At 36.1% G+C, this 22827-nt stretch overlaps 2 protein-coding genes across 6 annotated transcripts; both read left to right on the forward strand.

The window, feature by feature from the left end:
* The first annotated feature begins 5104 nt into the window (after nucleotides 1-5104).
* On the forward strand, nucleotides 5105-12212 carry LOC107769589 (uncharacterized). Of its 5 annotated transcripts, none has more exons than XM_075232646.1 (8): nucleotides 5105-5361; nucleotides 8353-8885; nucleotides 9013-9206; nucleotides 9281-9586; nucleotides 9691-9778; nucleotides 9885-10985; nucleotides 11085-11863; nucleotides 12016-12212. In XM_075232646.1, exons 2-6 carry the CDS (start codon nucleotides 8841-8843, stop codon nucleotides 10233-10235), a joined length of 984 nt encoding a protein of 327 aa, XP_075088747.1. In that variant the 5' UTR covers nucleotides 5105-5361; nucleotides 8353-8840; the 3' UTR covers nucleotides 10236-10985; nucleotides 11085-11863; nucleotides 12016-12212. The 5 variants fall into 5 exon arrangements, with proteins under 5 accessions (XP_075088747.1, XP_075088752.1, XP_075088751.1 ...); XM_075232650.1 differs by lacking the exon at nucleotides 5105-5361 and having other exon boundaries at nucleotides 5368-8885; nucleotides 9885-10736; nucleotides 10910-10985; XM_075232651.1 differs by lacking the exon at nucleotides 8353-8885.
* LOC142170178 (uncharacterized) lies at nucleotides 6926-8479 on the forward strand. The gene is made up of 2 exons (XM_075232015.1): nucleotides 6926-7637; nucleotides 7911-8479. The coding sequence occupies exons 1-2, from the start codon at nucleotides 6926-6928 to the stop codon at nucleotides 8477-8479; spliced, it is 1281 nt and encodes a 426-aa protein (XP_075088116.1).
* Nucleotides 12213-22827: the final 10615 nt, after the last annotated feature.

The following is a 22827-nucleotide window of genomic DNA, read 5'->3' on the forward strand; positions in this document are numbered from 1 at the left end:
ATTTAAGAGAGAAAAATTCCGAAAAATATTCAAACTTTCAAATAAAAAAAAAACTAAAAAATCTTCTGCTTTCTTTCATTGTTTGAAATCAACATTAATTGTTGTTGTTTCATAAAAGTTGGAAGCATTTGTTTTGGGATTACTACTCCACCGGTCTGTTACTGGGTTGTTACTGTTGCTGGGCAGTTGTTGCTGTGTTGTACTGTTATTACTGCTGCTGATTCTCATCTTCATTTTCTTTTGCTTCCAATATCAGGTACACAACTGACACGCTGGTTATTGTAATCCGAAATATGAAGCATGAATACATATGAAGAATGAAATTTTGAAGTTTTAATTTCGTTTTTCTTTATTCCTTTTGTTGATTGTATTTAAGCTATTTCATGTATTACTAAATAATAATTGGAATAAGAAAAAATAACATAAGTTAGTCTTTAATGAATCAGTTCGGCAAAACAGGTTAATTCACTAATTATGAAGGTTTCAAGATTATCAACAGTAGGTTAATCATGAATAACTAGCTAAATTTAGCTAAGACATGAATTTAAATTAAATTTCGTAAATTAGGCATTAAGGCATTTGAGTTCAGGCAAGATTAGAAACTTCGTTTAAGTCTAAAAGACTTTCTAAAAAGCTTTAGTAATTATGGTTAAAATCTAGTTTCAAATGGTCGTGAATAATTAATCTCAATAGTTTTTTTTATAATAATGCTGAGTTTTAATCTAGCTGTATTTGATTCTTTTAAATATTAGTTGTCAAATTTTTATTTTATTTATAATTTCTAATTTTTTTAAATAAAATTCCTTTTCATCAATATTTGTATTAATCTAGCAATTAGTATGTCATGCTTTCTTAAATAAATAAAATAAAAGCTAGTAATTAATTAGGATTTTTTTCTTTATTTTAGAGACTAATTTTTATAGAAAAATGTAGTCGCTTTAAGATTTGTCCATTTAAAATAAATGAGATGAGCCTCACTTAATAAAATGTATAGATTGCGGGGCCCTCAATAAATGTACATTTAATTGCTTAGAATTCGGGAGGAGCCGTTTTAGCAAATTTCACGGCCCTACCCAAAAATAATGATACGCTAGTCGCTTTAGGCGCGTATTTAACAATGTTATTTTCTTAAATACGGGTGTGCATTTATGTAACCCAAATCCAAATCTCAACGGAGTCGAAATGTGTCGATAACCACGGGTGCATTGATTGCGACGTGGTTTGAAATACGTTTTCACAATGTTGCAATTCTTCGTAAAATAATAACAATAAATAAAAAATAATAAAAGCGGCTAAAGGATAAAATTTGCACATAAGTTTATAATACGTATTATATCAGATAATCAAGCCGAATATAACAGTTGAGCGACCGTGCTAGAACCACGGAACTCGGGAATGCCTAACACCTTCTCCCGGGTTAACAGAATTCCTTATCCGGATTTCTGGTATGCAGACTGTAATATGGAGTCATTCTTTTCCTCGATTCGGGATTAAAATTGGTGACTTGGGACACCCTAAATCTCCCAAGTGGCGACTCTGAAATAAATAAACAAATCCCGTTTCGACTGTCCTTTAATTGGAAAAAACTCCTTGCACCCCGCGGGGGCGGAAAAAGGAGGTGTGACAGTATGTTGCTCCCCCGTTCTTGAGTCCAAACAGTATGACTCTACAGCAGTACGTTCCTCGGTGAGTGATAAAAGTAGTTTTTTCTTCTTCTGCCATTAGAATTTGGTTGTAACCAAAATAGGCATCTAAGAAGCTTAGCAACTCGTGCCCTGCCATTGCATCGATGAGCTGGTCGATATGTGGTAATGGAAAGAAATCTTCCGGGCATGCTTTGTTTAGGTCGGTAAAGTCGACACAAATCTGCCACTTTCCATTTTTTGTTTTCACCATAACCACATTGGCGACCCACTAAGGATACTTTGATTCTCGGACGGAGCCATTAGCGAGTAGCTTATCGACTTTTTCGCTAATTGCGTTGTTGATTGCGGTGTTGAACTTTTTCCTAATTTTCCGCACAGGCGGGTAGAGGGGGTCAACATTCAGCTTGTGTGTGGTGATGTCTCTTGGATGCTTGGCATATCTGAATGGGAGAAGGCAAATAAATCGGCATTATCATTTAAGAATTTACGGAACTTAACTGGTTCTGAGAGGTTATGCCCGATATAAGCTTTTTTCTTACTGTCGTTGTTGTCCAGTTGGAAAGGATCGAGGTCCTCTACGGTTGTCTCGTAGGCTTCTACAACGTCCAGGTCTTTGATAGCCTCCATTTGTACGTCGGGTTTGGTTCCCGATATGGCTGATTGTTATGCTTCCGCACTTGCTCCTTTTAGTTGATGGGTACGTGCACAATCCTGGGTGATTCGGTAGCATTCTTGGGCGGTGCGGTGCTCGCCACGGATGCTAAATATTCCCCATGGAGTAGGAAATTTGATTACTTGATAGAAACTTGATGGGACGGCCCGCATGACGTGTATCCATGGGCGCCCTATGATGGCGTTGTATGTTGTTTCTTGGTTCAGACGTGAAACGTTGTTTCCAGAGTGAATCCTCCTGCCAAAACGGGCAGCACTATCTCTCCAAAGTTTCGTTCAACTGCATTATTAAAACACGTTAGCATTATGCAATGCGGTATTATTTTATCCTCAAGTCTCATTTGTACTCGAGGATGGATAATACACGCGCCGTTTTTGTCATCCACCATTATTCTTTTTACATTGGTATCCACTGCATGTAAAGTTAAAGCAAGAGCATCATAGTGAGGGAAAGACAAACCATCGGCATCTGACTTATCGAATATGATACTATCTTCGAGGTTATCGTACCGTTTGTGAGCGATTGACCATTTGAGTTTGTGTGTAGTGGTGAAATTTATGTGGTTGATTGTCGTATCATCGCTGCCACTGATGATCATCTATATAGTACGAGCAGGTGAAGGTGGTTTTGGGGGTCCCTGAGGTTGATCGCGCCCTCGAGCGAAGTTAGCCCGTCCTCGATCACTCAGCAGTTCTTTCAGGTATCCCTGGCTTAGCATTCTTACTACTTCCTACCGCAGGCCTATGCAGTCTTCGGTCTTATGCCCCCTTTCCTGATGGAATTCGCATAGAACATTTGATTTTCGGGTGCTCGGGTCGGATTTCATCTTTTGCGGCCATTGCACCTTTGTGCCGAGCTTCTCTAGTGCTTACACTATTTCTGAAGGAGAAACACAAAAGTTATGAGCAGATAATAGTGGAGGCCTACCTCTTTCATTTCGGTGTGGCGCGACATGTCGAAGAGTGATGTCTGCATGTCGTGGAGGGAGTGGGATGGATGTCCGGATGTAAGGTTGATGCCTCTCTCGACTGAGACAGGGTAGTTCATCCCTTCGACCATCTTTGCGGCGATCTTTCCTCGTTTCAGTTTGGACTGATGTCAGCCGTTGGATCATACCATTGAGGTCGTCCTCGTCTGCCCTTACTTCAGCACAATAGGTGTTGTGGTTTTCTTCCCAAGTGGTCGGAGGGTATTTTATGAGCCTATTTAACAGCTTTTTGGTCGCTTTCGACCTATTCCTGCTTAACCCGTTTGGAAGGCTGCTACCGCCATCCCCTCTGATACGTTTGGTAAGCTCATTCTCACCCAGTTGAATCTGGCTAGGAAGTCCCTGAGTCCTTCGCCCATCGTCTGTCTAACAACGAAGATGTCGTTTACCCTGGCTTCTGCCTTTATCGCTCCTGCATGAGCGGTGACGAATTTGTCGGCCATTTCTTCGAACATTGATATTGATCGTGCTAGTAATTGTGAGTACCAAGTCAACGCTCCCCCTGTCAGGGCGACGACACTTGTTCTTTTGACAGATCGTTGCCTTTTACGGCTGTGACGTAATGAATTATGTGATCTTCAGGGTCCGAGTACCATCATATATTTTCAAGTATGGTGTCATTTTGAAGGTTTTTGGAATGGCGTGAGGTGTGCCCCTTCATTGTATGGTTGCTCGACGAATCAACCGACGTCCTGTTTTGGTAGTAACTTCGAAATGCCCGGCATTTTATCAACCCTTTCTTGATGCTCCTTCATCTAATCACGGGGCGCCTTGTTCTCACTTTCCATCTCCTCCATTTTCTTTAGGATGGATGCGAGTGCGTCGTTACCTGCATCAACAATAATATGAGTGTTACTTGTGCGTGGAGTTTCTAGTTCACCGGCGATTGTTACAACGTCTATGTGCATTGTGCCTCCGATATCCCTTTGAACGGGTTTATTAAGTATGTTGCTCAGAGTGTTTGTCAGCCACTCTTCCAATAGCCTTTTCACATCTAGTGGTGCTTCTCCTGTTGCGGATGTGGAGGCTTCCTTCTTGCGCGAAGCGATTACGCTTTCATGTGGGGGAGGTGAAGCTTCTCCTCTAGGTGTGGCATTTGGTGTTCCGTTTTCATTCTCCTCCCTGTTGTCTTCGTCGATGGTGTTTAGGAGGTTGGTTGAGGCACCTACTATTGCTTTCAGCCTTGTATCTCCTTTCCCTGCCATTGTTAACTTGTGCAAAGCTAGGAAGAGGCGATTATCTCTTTCAAGGGTTAGTTTATGCAAAACTAGATGAAACTAAAATCTTAGCTAAAGAAATCCCCAAAGACGGTGCCAAATTGTTTGACCCAAAAGATATTGAAACCTTTTTGATTAAATCAATTAATGAAGGTGAAAAGGTAAATCTCAGCTAACAGTACAAGAAAGTATAGAATTAGCAACAATTTTTTTGCAACAACAATAATATTGTTGCAAAATATAATAAATGACAACAACTTTATTTAGTTGTTGCTATATCATAGAATTTTTACCCACAAAAATTTTTTTGTTAGCAAAAGTTTTAATATCATTGCCATATTTAACAAACAATATAATAAATTTTAAATATATATAAGTTAGCAACGACTTTTTAACAACAATAATATGGTTGTTGGCTAAGTTTAATAAATGGCAACAATATAATTAGATTGTTGTTGTATCACAAAATTTTTAACCACAAGGTTTTTCTTGTTACCAAATATTTTAGATTCTCGTTACTTTGTTTTAGGAGTAATATAATAAATATAAAATATAAAAATAATTGGCAATAACAAATATTAGTTGTTGCTATTACATAAAATTTTCTCAACAACTCCATTGAGTTGTGGCCAAAAATTTAGTAAATCACTTTTAGTTTTCCGCCAAAACAAACGCGCCAAAACAGATTTCCCTATTTTATTACTTTTTTCCAACTTTTTAGCGCTCAATTTTAGTTTCCACTGCATCTAGGTTTTCTCTTTTCATTATCTAAACTAAGTTCTTGCATCTGAGTGTTCGATTTTTTGATCTCTTCCGCTGTGTTCAACCCAAAATCTGGTGAGTTCTCGCTTTTGATTTCGTTTCTTCTCAATATCTATTGCTTTCTGCTTTTGATTTAGTTTAATCGTATCATTCTTCTTAATTTGTGATACCTTAATCACTAGTCAATGATTGTTTACTAGGATTTCCTTGAATTGTTTTGTAATATGAGATGTCATTGATCTTTTCTTGGTTGTTATAGTGAGTGTTTTCTATATAATTTTCTTAATTTTTTTCATGGTCATGCTATTTGACGTTCTTTTTTGGGGGAATTAATGGTGTGAGAGTGAGATTTGGGATTGATGATTTACAATATGGGCTATTTTCTACTTTTTCTCCGAATTTGATAAAGATTGGTGCCTTTATCTGTTCTTTGTTTCATCCGGAAAAATGGGAGTCCCCAATTTATTGTGAAACCAAGTGCAGCCATTAATACCACAAAAAGAGTCAAACATCCAAAAGCTTCAGAGGCGCCCCAAAGTGAATGCAAAAATTGGCCATAGAACAGTGTAATTGGTTTGCCAAGGATATAAAACAATACACATTTTTTTACAAAAAACGTATATGTCTACTCTTGAAAAATAACAAGTGAATAAGAATTTGATATGGTTGTCCTGTTCAAAGAAAGAATTGTATATGTTTGTGATGTAGACAAGAGTTATAAAGGCTTGTCATGGAAGCTGGAGAGTTTCAAAGAAAAAGTTTGCACTAGATATGGAAAACTCACAGCTGATATGTCTCTTCAACTTTTAACTTTGGGGAAATATCAGCTTTTTCCCATAATCTTGAACTAAAGTGCCCTTGTAAGGATGCAGAAAAACAAACAAAGAGATATCAAGTCTGTTTAAGAAGTCCCACATAAACATGTCATCAAACAGCTCAACTTACCATGCCTAATGGAATCAATTTAAATTTTTAGTTAATCAAACATGCTTTGCTTAAAATAGAAACTATTTATTCTCCTTAGTTTTAGTTATCAAAGCTAAAATCTAGAGTTTCTTTTCTTTTAGTAGTAGCAGATCTATTGTTTAATTTTTAGTAACTTCAGATTCTTTTTTTTTCACTTGCTATCTTTTTTTTTGTTATTACTTTTTCAAGATGCTACTCATCTTCCTTTGCTTCAGTGGCTATTAGTTTAAATTATATGCTTTTATTTTAACTATTTTCTAATATAGAGACTTTCTCTAATTTCTATTTTAGATAATAAGTCAAAACGTGTAATACTAGAGCTTATGGAAGTGTGACTATGTGATACTTGGACTTCACATGTTTTCTATTGGTTTTGGAGTTAACAGAATGAACCTACTTATTGGTCCTTAAAACTAATTAGTACTGGAAACTCTATGTTGCATATCACATATTTGAATTCTTGGTATTATCTGTCTATCATCATACTTCATCACTCCTTTTAAGTTCCAATTATCTTGAATATTTAACTACATCCAAAGTAAATCATTAGGATGTGAACTTCCTGTATTATGTAGTAGTGAACTTATGAAAGAAAGTTAATTATATAGTTTTACAATTTAAATTATATAGTTTTACATTTTTTATTTTATATTTCATTGTAGGTAAGTATATGATGGATAAGAATTGGCTACTTATTAAGAATAGGACATTACCGGAATATTTGAATGGTGTGGAATATTTTTTAAACTTTGCATTTTCTAATCCTGAGGTTGGTGTAAGAATCCAGTGTCCATGCATTAAATGTAATAATGTGCTTAGAAAATCACGCGATGAGGTTAAGACAGATTTAGTTAGGTGGGGAATAGATCCGACCTATGATAGGTGGATTTATCATGGTGAGCCGGATTCATCTTCAGAAGAAGAAACAAATTCTGATACAAATTCAAATTTAGGGAATGACGATGCTCGCACTTTTGAAATGTTGCATGACATGTATCGTGGTGTTCCCTCTAATAATCATGAGTTTGATGAGACCATTGAGTCTAGGTACGAAGAGCCAAATACAGAAGCTAAAACTTTCTATAGGTTATTAAAGGATGCAGAGCAAAAGTTATATCCAGATTGTGAAAAGTTCTCCAAACTCTCATTTGTAATGCGTCTTTTTCAGATGAAGTATCTACATGGCTGGAGTAATACTTCTTTTGACTCTTTGTTGAAATTACTGAGTGATGCTCTTCCCAAAGGAAATATGCTCCCTAATTCTATTTATGAAGTTCAAAAGATCATAAAAGATTTGGGTCTAGATTATGTGAAGATAGATGCATGTGTTAATAATTGCGTTTTATATAGAAAGGAATATGCTGATCTTGAGCAATGCCCTAAATGTAGTGAAAAAAGATGGATAGTAAAAAAAGGAGAAGATATTGATGATGAAGTTGCTTTAAGAAATTTGAATAAGAGAAATAAAAGAATTCCTAGAAAGATTCTTAGATACTTTCCTTTGATACCAAGATTAAAACGATTATTTATGACAAAATAAACCACGGAAGATATGAGGTGACATAAAAATAAGAGAGTTGATGATGGAGTATTAAGGCATCCAGCTAACTCATTGGCGTGGAAAACTTTTGATGAAAAACATTCAAGTTTTGCTTCAGGTCCACGTAATGTAAGACTTGGGCTTGCTTCAGATGGTTTTAATCCTTTTGGTTCGATGAGTAATGCCTATAGCATGTGGCTAGTAGTTTTAATTCCATACAATCTCCCCCCATGGATATGCATGAAACAATCTAATATTTTATTATCCTTACTTATTCCTGGACCAAAAAGTCCTGGTATGGATATTGACGTATACCTCCAACCCTTGATTGATGATTTAAAAACCTTATGGGAGAGTGGAGTTGAGACTTATGATGCTTTTAAGAAACAAAATTTTCACTTGCGTGCTACTTTGTTGTGGACGATTAATGACTTTCCAGCTTATGGTATGTTATCCGGTTGGAGCACTAAAGGTAAATTAGCTTGTCCAGTTTGTCATGTACATACTTGTTCCATTTACTTGAAACATGGTCGAAAACATTGCTATATGGGTCATCGTAGGTTCTTGGAGATAAATCATCCTTATCGCCGGAATAAAAGTTCTTTTGATAATACAAAGGAAGAAAGACTTGCACCACAAGCTTTGAGTGGAGATGATGTTCTTGCACAACTTAATACATCTTCATAAGGGTTAGTTGGTGGTAGCACAAGAAAAAGAAAAAGAGATACCAAAAGATGTGACAATTGGAAGAAGAAAAGTATATTCTTTGAACTCCCATATTGGAGGACTTTATTGTTGAGACATAATTTGGATGTGATGCATATTGAAAAGAACATTAGTGAAAGTGTAATAGGAACTCTATTGGATATAGAAGGGAAAACAAAGGACACATTGAAATCTCGATTGGATATACAAGAGATGAAAATTAAAAAGCCCCTTCATCCAATAAAAAGTGGGGATAAGTACATACTTCCTCCGGCAAGCTATACAATGTCTAAAGCTGAGAAGATTCAATTTTGTCAACTCATCAAAGAAGTCAAGTTTCCTGATGCTTATGCTTCTAACATTGGTCGTTGTGTCAATATTAATGAAGGTAGAATATTTGGACTTAAAAGTCATGACCATCATATCCTTTTTCAGCGTATTGTTCCACTTATCATCAAAGGAATTTTGCCAAAGGATGCATATGATCCCTTAATTGAATTGTCATTATTTTTCAGCGATTGTGCACTAAAGAGTTGCATGTGGAAAGGTTAGAGAAACTAGATAAAAGCATACGGACGACAATTTGTAAATTAGAACGTGTGTTCCTGCCAACGTTCTTTGATGTTATGATTCATTTGGTAATTCATTTGGAAAATGAGGCAAAAATGGGTGGTCATGTTCAATATCGATGGATGTATTACATTGAAAGGTTAGATTTTTACTTATTTCAATTGTTCTTTTAGAAGAAATTCGTTACAAAACTAATTTATCTTTACTTAATAGATATTTGCGCACGTTAAAAGGTTATGTACGCAACCAAGCTCGCCCTGAAGGATCAATTGTCGAGGGCTATCTTGCGGAGGAGTGTATGGTATTTTGTTCTAAATATTTGATTGATATGGAGACAAAGCAAAGTCGTCCGGATAGAAATTTTGATTCTCCCAACATAAATCCCAATGGCTTGTCCATATTTAACTGTCATGGTAAGTCATTAGCAGGGGGTGAATGGAAAAGCTTAAGTAATCTTGAAATCAACCAAGCTCATTTTTATATCCTCCAAAATTGTGAGGAGGTCAGACCTTGGATTGAGTAAGATAACTTTTCATTTAGTTACATCCTTTTCTTCTTATGAATACCTTTATCGAGTATGATGTAATATTCTTTATTTTTCTCTAAATCTTTCCAATCCATAGAGAACATCTAGATATATTGGCAAAGAAGAAAAATAGAAATATAGCCAAGAGGCACAAGGAGGAATTTCCTTTGTGGTTTGAAGAAAAGGTAAACTATATCATTTAATGCTAGTTTATTTTTATTTAGGATAATTTTTGAATTTTACTTTCATAAGGAGTATTAAAGTTTTTGACTTTGCACACAAATATTATAGGTGGTCCAGTTAAAAGAGAATGGTGATGGTCGAGTTACCGATGAATTGTTAGCTTTGGCAAGACTTCCGGATAATTGTGTTTATTGCCATAAAGGATATATCTTAAATGGTTTTAGGTTTCAAACAATAGAATCTGAGCTATATTTGAAAACCCAAAATAGTGGTGTAGTTGTAAAGAGTGATGAACATACAAAAAATATTGATTATTATGGAAAGATAAGAGAGATTTTAGATATCCACTATATGGGTAATTCAGTCATATTATCAAGTGTGACTGGTTTGAAGTTCCTCCACAAGGTCGAAGTCAAAGCAGAGGTTACGAAAGGGATGAATATGGATTCATACGTGTAGATGTGACACGACTCCATTACATAAATGATCCATTCATTTTAGGCTCGCAGGCTCAATCTGTGTATTATGTTAAACATGGTCAAAGTGAGAAATGTTGTGGTAAGGGTAAGACCACGAAATTTGTATGATATTCCCGAACAAGAAGAAGAAGCGGAGCCATATCAATTAATTGACTTGGTTGAAAGGGAAGAAGCAAGCCTTCAAGCAGAATCGAACAATGATGTCATAATAATACAAAGAGAAGATATTGATGGAGTGAGTGTTGAAGCACCTTCTCTAAATAATGAGGAAGAAGTAGATTTAGAAGTTGGGGATGAATCTGATCATGAAAATGAGGATGAATTTAATAATTCTGCAACTGATGAAGAATATCTTTCCGAGGAAGAAGATAATGAAAACGAGGATGATGATTGGTTGTGATCTTCATCTAGTCCTCAAGACTACTTTGCTTATTTCAATCGCTTTCTTCACACGACTTCTATCCATCACCCTGCCGAAATGGTTAATTTCAACTTTCTACTACTCCTTTTATATTTTATTTTTTGTGATTTTTTCTTTGTAAATTTATTTGTTTCTCATTTTTCTGAACATATCTTATTTTTTTCTTATTATTTTGCTGCCTTCACTTTTTCATTTGGCTAATGTCCAATAATATAATTTTTAACATGTTACAGCCTATCATGACAATAAATGTGCATGTTTCTAGTAATACTTAATCTGCTACCGATGTAGTTTCAAATTTAAAGCCAGGTAAGTTATTTCATTTGTTAAAATTCTAGCCCTTTAAAATCTCTTGATTGTATAGATTTAATTTGCTATATACCTAAATATCTTCCTATGTTGCCGAAGGAAAAAAGAGAAAGGGAAGGGGGAAGACAACAGGGCTTTCAGTTCAAAAGAAACGGAAAGATAGTGACAATGGAAAGTTGAAGGTGATTATTCCACCGGATAGAACAGTAGCAGTAGGCCCTGTAGCTGTATATGCAAATGAATCTATTTGAATAAATCAATCTTTGTCTAAATTTTTTTCCGACTATAGTATTGTATCTTTGGGAATATTTAGTATGTTCTGATGCAATTTTATTTTGGGGAGTATTTTAATCAAGCTTACACTGCTTACATGCCTATTTTTCTTAAGTTGTTGCAGCTATTCCTCATTAAAATATATTATTAATTTTTCTTAAGTATTTGGTTTCAAGAAGACTTTTGGTCTGAATACCTATGGGAGGATGACTTGAAATATACAAAAGTTGTTTGTGAACAGAATTATATAACTTCCTGCCTAGCTGTGGAAAATGAAAAAAAGGAAAAAAGATAACCATACCAAATACCAAATAGTTTGAAATAAGCATTAAATCAAGAGTGCTTTCAGTCATGATGCACTTTACCTTTGCACATAATCTAGATTGTGGGTGATTGTTTCTTTCTCTTGGTCGTGCATTATTAATCTAATATTCCCAACCATGTTTCTGAGAGTGATTTTTAAGTTAATGTTGTGTTTCCACTAAGCTCTTTTCAGGTTGATTCTTCCTGTTACGGAGTCATTTTGGTCATCTTAGTATCTTGATATTTTTTGTGTTGCTTTTACATGGCTTCCCAAACAGCCTCTTTATCTTCACAAGATAGGGGTAAGATCTGGGTAAATTGAGATTATACTGGGTATATTGTTATTGTTGTTGTAAGTTGTTGCAGTAAAATAAGCTTCCACTATTTCGTTTTTTACATTTGTACTTTATTGCTTCTTTTTATCAAAATCTAATTATATTTATTTTCTTTTTAGGATGAGTAGCATTCCTGACATCCGGTTCATGTAGTGCACAAGCTGGTGGAAGAAGATTTATTTTTTGGGTTACTATTAGAATAGAACTTAAGGACCTTGGATATATGATACTTTTGTTTGTTTTGTAAGTAAAGATATACTTTTTAGGATTATTTAGCTGTTGAAAGTTAGTATATCCACTGCATCAATTTTATGTATAGACGCTTTATTTATAAATATATATATATATATATATATATATATATATATATATATATATATATATATATATATATATATATATATATATATATATAAATTAAACTACAATTTATTATCTCTACATGTATTTGTGAAAATTTAAAGAATATATGAATTGTGTATTTAGTAACACCACATAAATTGTTGCCAAAGTAGTACTAGAGAATATGTTGAAAAAAAAAGTAATTATTACCACAATAATAGTTGTTGCTAAAAGTCTTGATAACAGATTATTAACTTTACCGCCAATTTCTTTAGCAACAACGGATATTCTTGGCAAAAAACTAATTTTGTCGCAACAATAATTTTTGTTGGTACATGTCTTTATAATCCACGACTTCATTGACCTTTTACCAACGACAAATAACTTATGACAACGATATATATTGTTGCGCTAAGTTACCTTTTGACAACAATATTTTTTGTTGTTGCATATACTTTTCCCATCGTTGTTTACTGCAACGGAGTGCAACGACTTCTTTGTCGTTGCCAAAGATATTTTTGGCAACAACATTGAATATATGGCAACAAAATTTGTTGTTGCGATATGCCTTCTTTCTTGTAGTGTAAGTGTAATAAAATCTAGATTGAATAGTGTAAGAGAAAGACAAGGTGAACGATGCTTCTTTGTGTGCTGTAACCAAATGATTATCCATAAATGCGAGAATTTCGGATGTAAGAGAATATAGCAATGAATTCAATTAGTCCAGACCAAAAATGATGTAAGGATTTTTTGATTTGTAATAAATAAAGCCCCCCCTTTACAAGAGTGTTCTCCTTTTTTTTTTATAGGGGACAATCTCCTTTTTAACCCAAAAAAAAAGATACAACACAAGGAATATTCGAAAGGCATATTCTCATTGTTCCCTATCATGCTAACACTATTACAGACGTCATGCATTCTCTAGCCACTATTAGTTATTACCCTTCATAACGATCGAAGGACAGTGCATCGTAAGGACCTCATTCTTTACTATACTCGGTAACGGTCGTGGTCGTCCAAAGTTCGACCTATACAGGTGTATTTCCAAAGAAAAAAATCTGACATTTGATATGGCATCTAATGCAGCATCTGCGTTGCTCGCACAATTAGTTAGGTAGACTTGGTTTTCACCTATTTATTGACCATTTCTCAATAAAGATAGGAAAGATCAGTACTCCCACGAGCTAGTAAGAAAAAAATAATAGTAGGGGACTTCAATTGCTAAAATGCCAAATTTCTGATCTAAAATTTTGGTTTGGTCAAAAAGGAAATGAAACATTAGCCCCCTAATAAACTTTTTGAATTGGATGATTAAGTTGGCTGAAGACGGTTTTATTGTAGTTGGGTTTAACCTAAAAGAAAATAAGTATTACCAAAAAGAAATGAAGTACTAAAATAGTTATAACCAAATCCAAATCACACCTTAATTGCTTAGAGCATCGTTTTTATTTCAAGCCTAACCCAATTAGGCAAAGCACCACCTCTATAATCAATAAGAAAAAACATAGCAACTCTTTTTTGGTCAAATAGAAAATTATTCAAAAGTTAAGAGGTCGTTTGGTATATGAGATAAGGATAATAATTACGGAATAAAGTTGAGACTAACGTTATCCAGGAATAACTTTTACATAAAAATGATGGGATTAGTTATCTCATATAGAAGGGAGAATAACTAATCCCATGGAATATCCTAGAATATCCCACAATTATACCAAACGTCCCGTGAGAAAAACAAAATTTGGACCAAATATTTTAATATATGTTACAGTACCCAAACGGCTATAACAGAGTTATTGTCAGTAAATTCCTGAAAATAGTAGAGGTTCAGAAGATGAATAAATACTGTTGTAGTCCTTAGAAGATACGAAAAAGATTTTCAGAACTTTCTGGAATGCAACAATATCAAAGATATATATAGAATTCGTTGTATGATAACTTGTAAAGTGTGGATATGTATAGATCCTATCAATTTACGATTATTTTTGGCCTCATATTATCAGCAGGGCTCTCAAACATTTGTCTTCAACTAATAAAAATCTTAACGGAGCAATAAACGTGTGGCTTTGAATAGTAAAGTACATTTTGTTCACGAGAAGATTTCGCGAAGCTGATCTAGCACAAGACAAAATCAGTTGCTGATAGAGTTTATGATTGATTATTCCCCAAAATGCCTAAGTAAAAAACCATAGCACTTCCTTTTAACTACCTACAAAGTAGATCCAGTGGCGGATACACCTTTGGACATATGGGTGCTGAAGCATCCATGGGCTTTGGCCAAATTATATAATATATTCATAAATAATACCTAAAAACTTCACTAATTGATCATGAGCGCTCACTATGACCATGCTTGGCCATCTAGAATTTAAATTAAAATTAATGAAGCACCCACGACCTATAAATTCTAGATCCGCCACTGCCTTCAAATTGAGGGAGTTTAGGGCAATTAATGATGTCGTGCTAAGATTTCAGTTGTAGCTTGCACTTGTTACACGTTGTATGCAGTGGCACCTTCAGGATTTTCATTAAGGGGGGTCAAAATATAAAGAAATAAACTCACCAAAAAGTCAAGAGGTGTCATTATATAGTATATATACATATTTTAACATATAATTACCGAGTTAAATAGTGTAATTTCCCAACGAAGGGGTGTCGATTGGGTGCACGTGGCTCTGGCACTGGTTGCATGTGTGTAAATTGACAACTATAGTGTGATATTAGGCTTAAATGACAAGCTCTCAAACATTCATTTTCAGTTATATAAGATCAAACCTCTATATGACAATTTTGTTTGTTCTGACTTTTGAAATGGTGAGCTAAGGCTTTATTTGATGACCGGCCTCCAGACTCTAGTATGATCGCATGAGTGTATTGAAAAAAAACTGAATTTACATTGTAGGTGACGTGGCATGACACGTGGACTGGTCAAATGGTCAAAACACAATAAATAGCCAAGAGGCACGGGCGACAACATATAAGGGAAAAAGAAAGCAACATAGGTGTGGACCGTTACTAAAATAGGTACGAGTCTCGTACCTATTCGAGTCATTTAAAGACTGAAGATCGGAAGAAGTTGAAGATACGAATCTGATGACGTAAAAGAGTCTAAATACAACATTAAATATCAAATACGTTAGAATATTTGAATTAAATAGAAATGATTGTGTAACGTTTCTTTTAATGTTATTTATTGCTCATAATTGCCTCATTAAGACAAAGGCATTACATCTTCTCCTAGAATCAACTATAAAAGGAGAAGGACTCAACATCTGTAGAGATACGAAATACTATTGAGATCTTACTGAAATACAAAACTATTTACTGCTTTACCATCATTCTCAAAAACATTTTATTTTCGTCTCCTGATTATTAGTAACCCGAATTTCTTTTTAGCTTTGACCAAAGACTCAGATTTTTGGTTAAACAAATTGGTTCCGTTATCGGGAATCTGATAATCTTTTCTTTTAAGCTATATTTTGTCCATTGTTATCACCATGTCAAACAACAACACCGACAATAACAGTAATAACACATTGGGAAACCATGAAAATTAAAACCATCAAAATCAAGGTGATGTGGTTCCCTCCCCTCCAGATTCACCACGTCAATCTTGTGAAGGCACTCCTGTTACTGAATCCCGTGCTGATCAACAAGAACAATCTGAACACTTTGAAGGAGGTACAAATGAAGCTTTACAAAAGCTAATTGATGTACAGGTCGGCAAAGCTCTTCAGGCTCTAGTTAGTCGATTGCCTGATGCACCACCCACACCAACTCCTAATAATAATACATTGGAGAATCCCCGTTCTGGTCTTGTTAATTTTGGAAATGGAGGAACCACCAGTGAATCACAGGAAGGGGGGGCAGGTAATTCAAATAATTCCTATTTGCAAAATTTAGTACTAACCTTGCAGAAACAAATTATGGAACAAAATGAGCGTATTGAGCAAATCCCTTCCGCCTGTAATAAAAGGAGTAGACATGGACAAATACTCACAACAATCTTGGAAGCCAAGTGCTGCTCCCCTTCCAATTCCGAAAAAGTACAAAATGCCTGACATCCCGAAATATGATGGTACTACAGACCCACGTGACCACGTAACTGCATTTACAACAGGCGTGAAAGGCAGCGACTTGACCAAACAAGAAATTGAATCAGTACTTGTCAAGAAATTTGGAGAAACACTCACCAAGGGTGCATTAACCTGGTATTCTCTTTTATCTGAAAATTCTATAAATTCTTTTGCTGAGCTTGCAGATTCTTTTATTAAAGTACATTCGGGAGCACAAAAGATTGAGAAAAGAATGGAAGATATTTTCAAAATCAAATAAGGGGATTCGGAGTTGCTTAGAGATTTTGTTGATAGATTCCAGCGTGAAAGAATGACTATACCCCGTGTGCCTGACAACTAGGCTGCAATAGCCTTTGCGAGTAATTTAAACGACAAAAGTTCTGAAGCCATGAGACGACTCAAAGAAAGCCTTTGAGAATTTCCTGCAACCACGTGGAATGATGTTTACAACCGGTATAGTACGAAGCTGCGAATTGAAGAAGATACCGTACCTAAGTTTCATCATGAAGAAAGGGGTGGTTCCAGAAGATCAGAAACCGAAAAAAGATCAGGTAAAAATAGATACGATCCATATATGGGACCTGCAGGAAAAGAACCACGGTCAAAACAAGATAGCCAGCAATATGATCAAAAATCTAGGAATAGGGACTCTGGTTCTTCTTCGAAATTCAGGAATGATCGAAACAGACAAAAGTCACGAGATGATGACAAAAGTTTAAAGGCACGATTCGGCGGATATAATTTTAATGTCTCTACCTCCGAGCTCGTGGCTGTTTTGAGAAGCATGGGAGATAAGGTACGGTGGCCAAAAGAGATGCGGTCAAATCCAAATAGACGCAATCCAGATCGTTGGTGCGAATTCCACAATGATCACGGGCACAAAACTTCAGAATGTAGATTCTTGCAGAGTGAAGTGGATCATCTATTGAAGCAAGGGTACCTCATTGAGTTATTTAGTGAAAAAGGAAAACAAGCCTATATGAAAAATAGGCAAGAGCCACCAAAGCCTCCTTCACCCAAGAGAACAGTGAATGTGATAAGTGGGGGAGAAGATATTCACGGCATAACCTACACAGCCTCCAACAAGGTTTCTAAGGTAACAATTACACACGGGAAACGGGTGCGGCAGGTTTTAGAAAATGAAAGTATTTCGTTCGATGATGCAGATACCGAAGGAGCGATAACTCCACATAATGACGCTCTGGTAATATCTTTACTTGTACATGATACTAATGTAAGACGAGTTTTGATTGATCCAGGGAGTTCCCTAAATATTATACTACTAAGGGTATTACGTGAAATGCAAGCTAAAGACAAAGTGATACCCAAGGCGCACACCTTGTCAGGCTTCGACAATTCAAGTGTGGTAACAAAAGGAGAGGTAATTCTAACAACTTTTGCTACAGGTGTTGTTAAAGAAACTAAATTTCAGGTAGTTGATATGGAAATGGCCTACAATATGATCATGGGGAGACCATGGATACATGATATGGATGTTGTCCCATCAACTCTACATCAAGTTATTAAATTCCCATCACCATGGGGAATTTGACAAATTTGTGGGGATCAGCAGACAGCTAGAAGTATCAACGCTGTAACAGGAACGAGCACCGTAAATAAAGAAAAATAGCAATTACAGGAAGCAGTTGAAGGAGTAAAAGATCAAACTTCAGCTGAACAAGAAAAGACAGATTTGGACTCGAGGCCTGATACAATTCAGGAACCTGAAGAAAATGAAAGCATCAAAACAACAATTGAAGAGCTCGAGGCAGTGATATTATTTGAGCAATGGTCTGAACGGAAGGTTTATGTCAGAGCCAATTTAAGCTCAGACATGCGAGGTATGATAATTGATTTTTTAAAAGCTAATGTAGACTGCTTTGCTTGGTCCCACGCTGATATGACAGGGATACCACCGGATGTGATGACTCACAAACTCAATGAGGACCCCTCTTTCACACCAATAAAGCAAAAGAAAAGAAAGCAAGGTGCTTTCAAGAACCAGGTGATTCAGGATGAGGTCCAAAAATTATTTAAAATCGGGTCGATCCGCGAGGTAAAGTATCCTAATTGGTTAGCTAACACGGTGGTCGTACCCAAGAAAAATGGTAAGTGGCGCATTTGTGTGGATTATACCGATCTAAACAAAGCCTGTCCAAAAGATTCTTTTCCTTTACCGCATATAGACCAACTAATTGATGCAACCGCAGGTCATGAACTTTTAAGCTTTTTAGATGCATATTCGGGATATAATCAAATTAAAATGGATCCTAGTGATGAAGAAAAAACTTCTTTCATCACAGATAGGGGGGCTTACTGTTATAAAGTAATGCCCTTTGGTCTCAAAAATGCTGGGGCAACCTATCAAAGGTTGGTCACAAAAATGTTCCAAGAACATTTAGGGAAGACAATGGAGGTATATATAGACGATATGCTCGTCAAAACCCAGTAGTCTCATGATCATATTTCTCATCTATCTGTTACATTTGATATTTTGCGAAAATTTAATATGAAACTCAACCCAGAAAAATGTGCATTTGGAGTTGCATCAGGTAAGTTTTTGGGTTTTCTTGTTTCTAACCGTGGTATTGAGGTAAATCCTTCTTAGATCAAAGCAATAGAAGAAATCCCTGATATCCTTACTAATAAAAAGGAAGTCCAAAGATTAACGGGAAGAATTGCAGCTTTGGGGAGATTTATTTCCAAATCCTCAGAAAAGTGTTTTAAGTTTTTCTCTGCACTCAAAAAGCAAGATCATTATTATCAACAAGCCCTTAGAAATTTGAAAGCTTATTTGTCAAAACCACCGTTATTGGCAAAACCAAAGGTGGGGGAAAAGCTTCTCATCTATCTGGCTGTATCTGAAGTTGCGGTAAGTGTTGTTTTAGTCCGAGAGGACCAAGGTAAACAATCTCCTATTTATTATGTAAGTAAGTCCTTATTAGATGCTGAGACACGATACCCACAACTAGAAAAGTTAGCACTAGCTTTGATCATGGCATCTAGAAAATTAAGACCTTATTTTCAATGTCATCCCATTATTGTAGTTACTGCTTTTCCGCTTTGAAATATTTTGCATAAACACGAACTTTCAGGAAGATTAGCAAAATGGGCTATAGAACTAAGTGAATACGAAATCATTTATCAACCCAGGACCGCTATAAAATCTCAAGTACTAGCTGATTTCGTGGCTGATTTTAGTCAGGGGATGCATTTAGAAGCAGAAAAAGAATTACAAGTTTTTAATGGTGCAAACCCGGGGACTTGGGTTTTATTCACTGATGGTTCATCTAATGTAAAAGGGGCAGGCCTAGGGATAGTCCTCGTACCACCTACGGGTGAGACTATTAGACATGCTATAAAATGTCACTCTATAACTAACAATGAAGCAGAGTATGAGGCTGTAATTGCAGGTCTAGAATTGGCACGAGAACTCGGCATAACACAGATTATAATCAAGAGTAATTCTCAACTCGTGATCAATCAAATGCTGGGGACTTATACAGCCAGGGAGACGCGAATGCAAGAATACCTCGCAAAGGTACGAGAGTTAATAAAGCAATTCCAAACTTGGAAAGTAGTGCAGATCCCAAGAGATGAGAATGTAGAGGCAGATGCTTTAGCTAATCTCGCATCTGCAGCATACGTAACAAACGATAAAAATGCTTCAGTCATACATTTATTTCATTCCGTTCTCGAACCTGATAAAAACGAGGTAAATTTTAATCATTTAACATGGGATTGGAGAAACGAAATTGTTGCCTTTTTACAGCACGATACCGTGCCTAATGACAAAGGAAAGGCTCACGCGCTTCGCAAAAAAGCTGCTCGATATTGTTTATATCAAGGAAATCTTTATCGAAAGATGTTCGGTGGACCACTAGCAAGGTGTCTCGGACCCTCTCAAACAGAATATGTGATGAGAGAAGTGCACGAAGGACATTGTGGAAATCACGCAGGGGGGAGGTCACTGGTAAGAACATTAATTCGCGCAGGATATTATTGGCCTAAGATAGAAGAAGAGGCAAACAGTTTCGTGTCCAAATGTGATAAATGTCAAAGATACGGCAATAATATGCACAGACCAGCTGAGTTACTACACCCTGTTATAGCCCCGTGACCCTTTATGAAATGGGGAATGGATATCGTAGGTCTACTTCCACAAGCAAAAGGTCAGGTAAAGTTTCTACTTGTACGCACATATTATTTCACTAAATGGGTAGAAGCAGGAGCATTTAAACAGGTACGAGAGAAGGAAGTTAAAGACTTCATATGGCGAAATATAATATGCCGCTTTGGAGCACCAAAGGAGATCGTGTGTGACAATGGACCACAATTCATAGGAGCTCAAATCACAGAATTTCTTCGAAGTTGGCAGATTAAAAGGATAACGTCTACGCCATACCATCCAGTGGATAATGGACAAGCGGAATCCACTAACAAAGTCATTATCAACAACTTGAAGAAGAGGTTACAGGATTCAAAAGGTAATTGGCTTGAGGTGTTACCTGGAGTATTATGGGCTTATTGTACAACGACAAAAACAAGCACCGGAGAAACACCATTTTCAATGGTTTATGGTGCGGAAGCCTTAATTCTAGTTGAAATAGGTAACCAAGCACACGGTACGATCGGGCAACGGAGGAATCTAATGATGAAGAGATGCGGGTCAACCTTGATTTGCTTGAAGGAAGAAGAGAAGCTGCATTGATAAGAATAGCAGCACAAAAGCAAGTAATTGAACGATATTACAATAGGAAAGCACGCCTCAAATTTTTCAAAATTGGGGACTTCGTGCTTAAAAAGGTGTTCCAATCTGCAAAGGCTGCTAATTCAGGAAAGCTAAGTCCAACGTGGGAAGGACCATACAAAGTTTGTGACATTGCAGGAAAAAGGAGCATATGAGTTAGAGACAATGGACGACAAAGTTTTACCCTCACATTGGAATACCGTCCATTTAAAGAGATATTACTTCTGAGAAAGTACCCACGGTCAGGTATCACCATGTTAAAATTTCTCTCTTGAATTATTAATGTTTTACTAACGATTTTAGATGCTAGGCAAAAACCCTAACTCGTGCCAAATGATGAGTCACAACCTGCAAGGCAAAATGGAGTATTCTTAATTTCCCAGCCCAGGGTTACAATTAATCTGATGAAAATACACACGAGTTAGGCAGTCTTCATCTATAATCGCACCTCCGAGTCCCGTATATTTTTCTGTTTCAGGAAAAAGGCCAAAGTAAAAGAAATAAACAAGTGCTCGAGGCTTCATACTTCACCGCTCAAACACTTGGGGGACTACATATTATACACAGATATGTGTAGAAAAATAGATACGAATATCGAACAAAAGTCGTCCACAAAGAGACAAGTGTTGAGAAAAAGTTACGAAGTCTTCAACATTCATGAGAACAACAGAGTCATCTCTCAAACTCATAAACAAAGTCACCTCTCAAACCCTTCTTAATATATAAAGATAGGGTCATGACTATGTACTGAAACAGGTTATGAAGAAAAACCTTGTTTATTCTATGTTATGTACAAATCTGTTACAAGAAAAACAGTTACGAGAAAGTTGTAGATGTATTGTAATACATGTAATAGTCAAACACTTGTTAAAGTTCATGAATAAAAACTTGCCAAAGTTGTTTCATACAAAACATGTGTATTCCTATTTCTTTCATCGTATTATAACACCATTATGAAGTTGAGACGTCTTCTTCATTAAGTGTCGATAAAATGAAAGGGCCCTCTTTTATAAGCCTCATGTTGATAATCCATGAGAAGAATTATAAAGCATTTTAAAAGGATAAAAATTCTAAGCTATTCCATAAGTCCTAGATAAATAGGCAAGAATAAAATATACAGAAGTACCGACAAAACTTCTTAATATAAAAGACTAAGTACAAACTTAGTCAGCAAAATATTTGTTTTTTACAAATGCTCCATTATGATAACTGGGGACTTCGTCAAAAGATCCCTTAAAGTTGCCAAGGGATAACACCACCAATTAATAAAAACAAAAACAAAAACAGCAGTAAAGTTTGAAATATATTCAACTAGTCATTGAAGGGGTTGGAACATCAGAAGTTGCAATTTCATTTTCAGGGGCAATCACAGGCACGGTAACAACTTCTGAGTGAGCAGTAATAAGAGCAATTTCAATTGGGCTTGGAATGTTAAAATCACCGAGGGAAGCAAGAGTCACGGGAGCTTCAGCTTCCATGGACTGTGTCATAGAAGTTTCACCCTCGGGAGCCGGAATTGCAACTCCAATTACCGCAGTATCCACTTCTTCATTTAAAAGCTCTTCCGTTCCAGGAGCGTCAAGTGCAGAAGAAGGAGTATCAACAGGTTGTTGACTTTTCTCGATAGTGTCTAAGACTTTGGCTAATTCAGATTGCAAATCAAAGCTTTCCTGAGCAGCTTCCATCAAAGCATCACGGCGAGATTTCAGGAAAGCCCAACTTAACTCTATGTTGAAGTTCTCCTCCAGAAGTCCATACTCCCTTTC

This window comes from Nicotiana tabacum, chromosome 16, assembly GCF_000715075.1.
Source record: "Nicotiana tabacum cultivar K326 chromosome 16, ASM71507v2, whole genome shotgun sequence".
Taxonomy (NCBI): domain Eukaryota; kingdom Viridiplantae; phylum Streptophyta; class Magnoliopsida; order Solanales; family Solanaceae; genus Nicotiana; species Nicotiana tabacum.

What these genes read in the sequence shown, in the direction of transcription:
- LOC142170178 (XM_075232015.1), top strand. Translation starts at nt 6,926, where the DNA reads ATGGATAAGAATTGGCTACTTATTAAGAATAGGACATTACCGGAATAT. An exon ending in TCTTGAGCAATGCCCTAAAT is followed by an intron (nt 7,638 to 7,910) that starts GTAGTGAAAAAA and finishes GTTTTGCTTCAG; the next exon opens with GTCCACGTAATGTAAGACTT.
- LOC107769589 (XM_075232646.1), top strand. Translation starts at nt 8,841, where the DNA reads ATGCTTATGCTTCTAACATTGGTCGTTGTGTCAATATTAATGAAG. An exon ending in GAGGTCAGACCTTGGATTGA is followed by an intron (nt 9,587 to 9,690) that starts GTAAGATAACTT and finishes TCCAATCCATAG; the next exon opens with AGAACATCTAGATATATTGG. An exon ending in CTTTGTGGTTTGAAGAAAAG is followed by an intron (nt 9,779 to 9,884) that starts GTAAACTATATC and finishes CAAATATTATAG; the next exon opens with GTGGTCCAGTTAAAAGAGAA.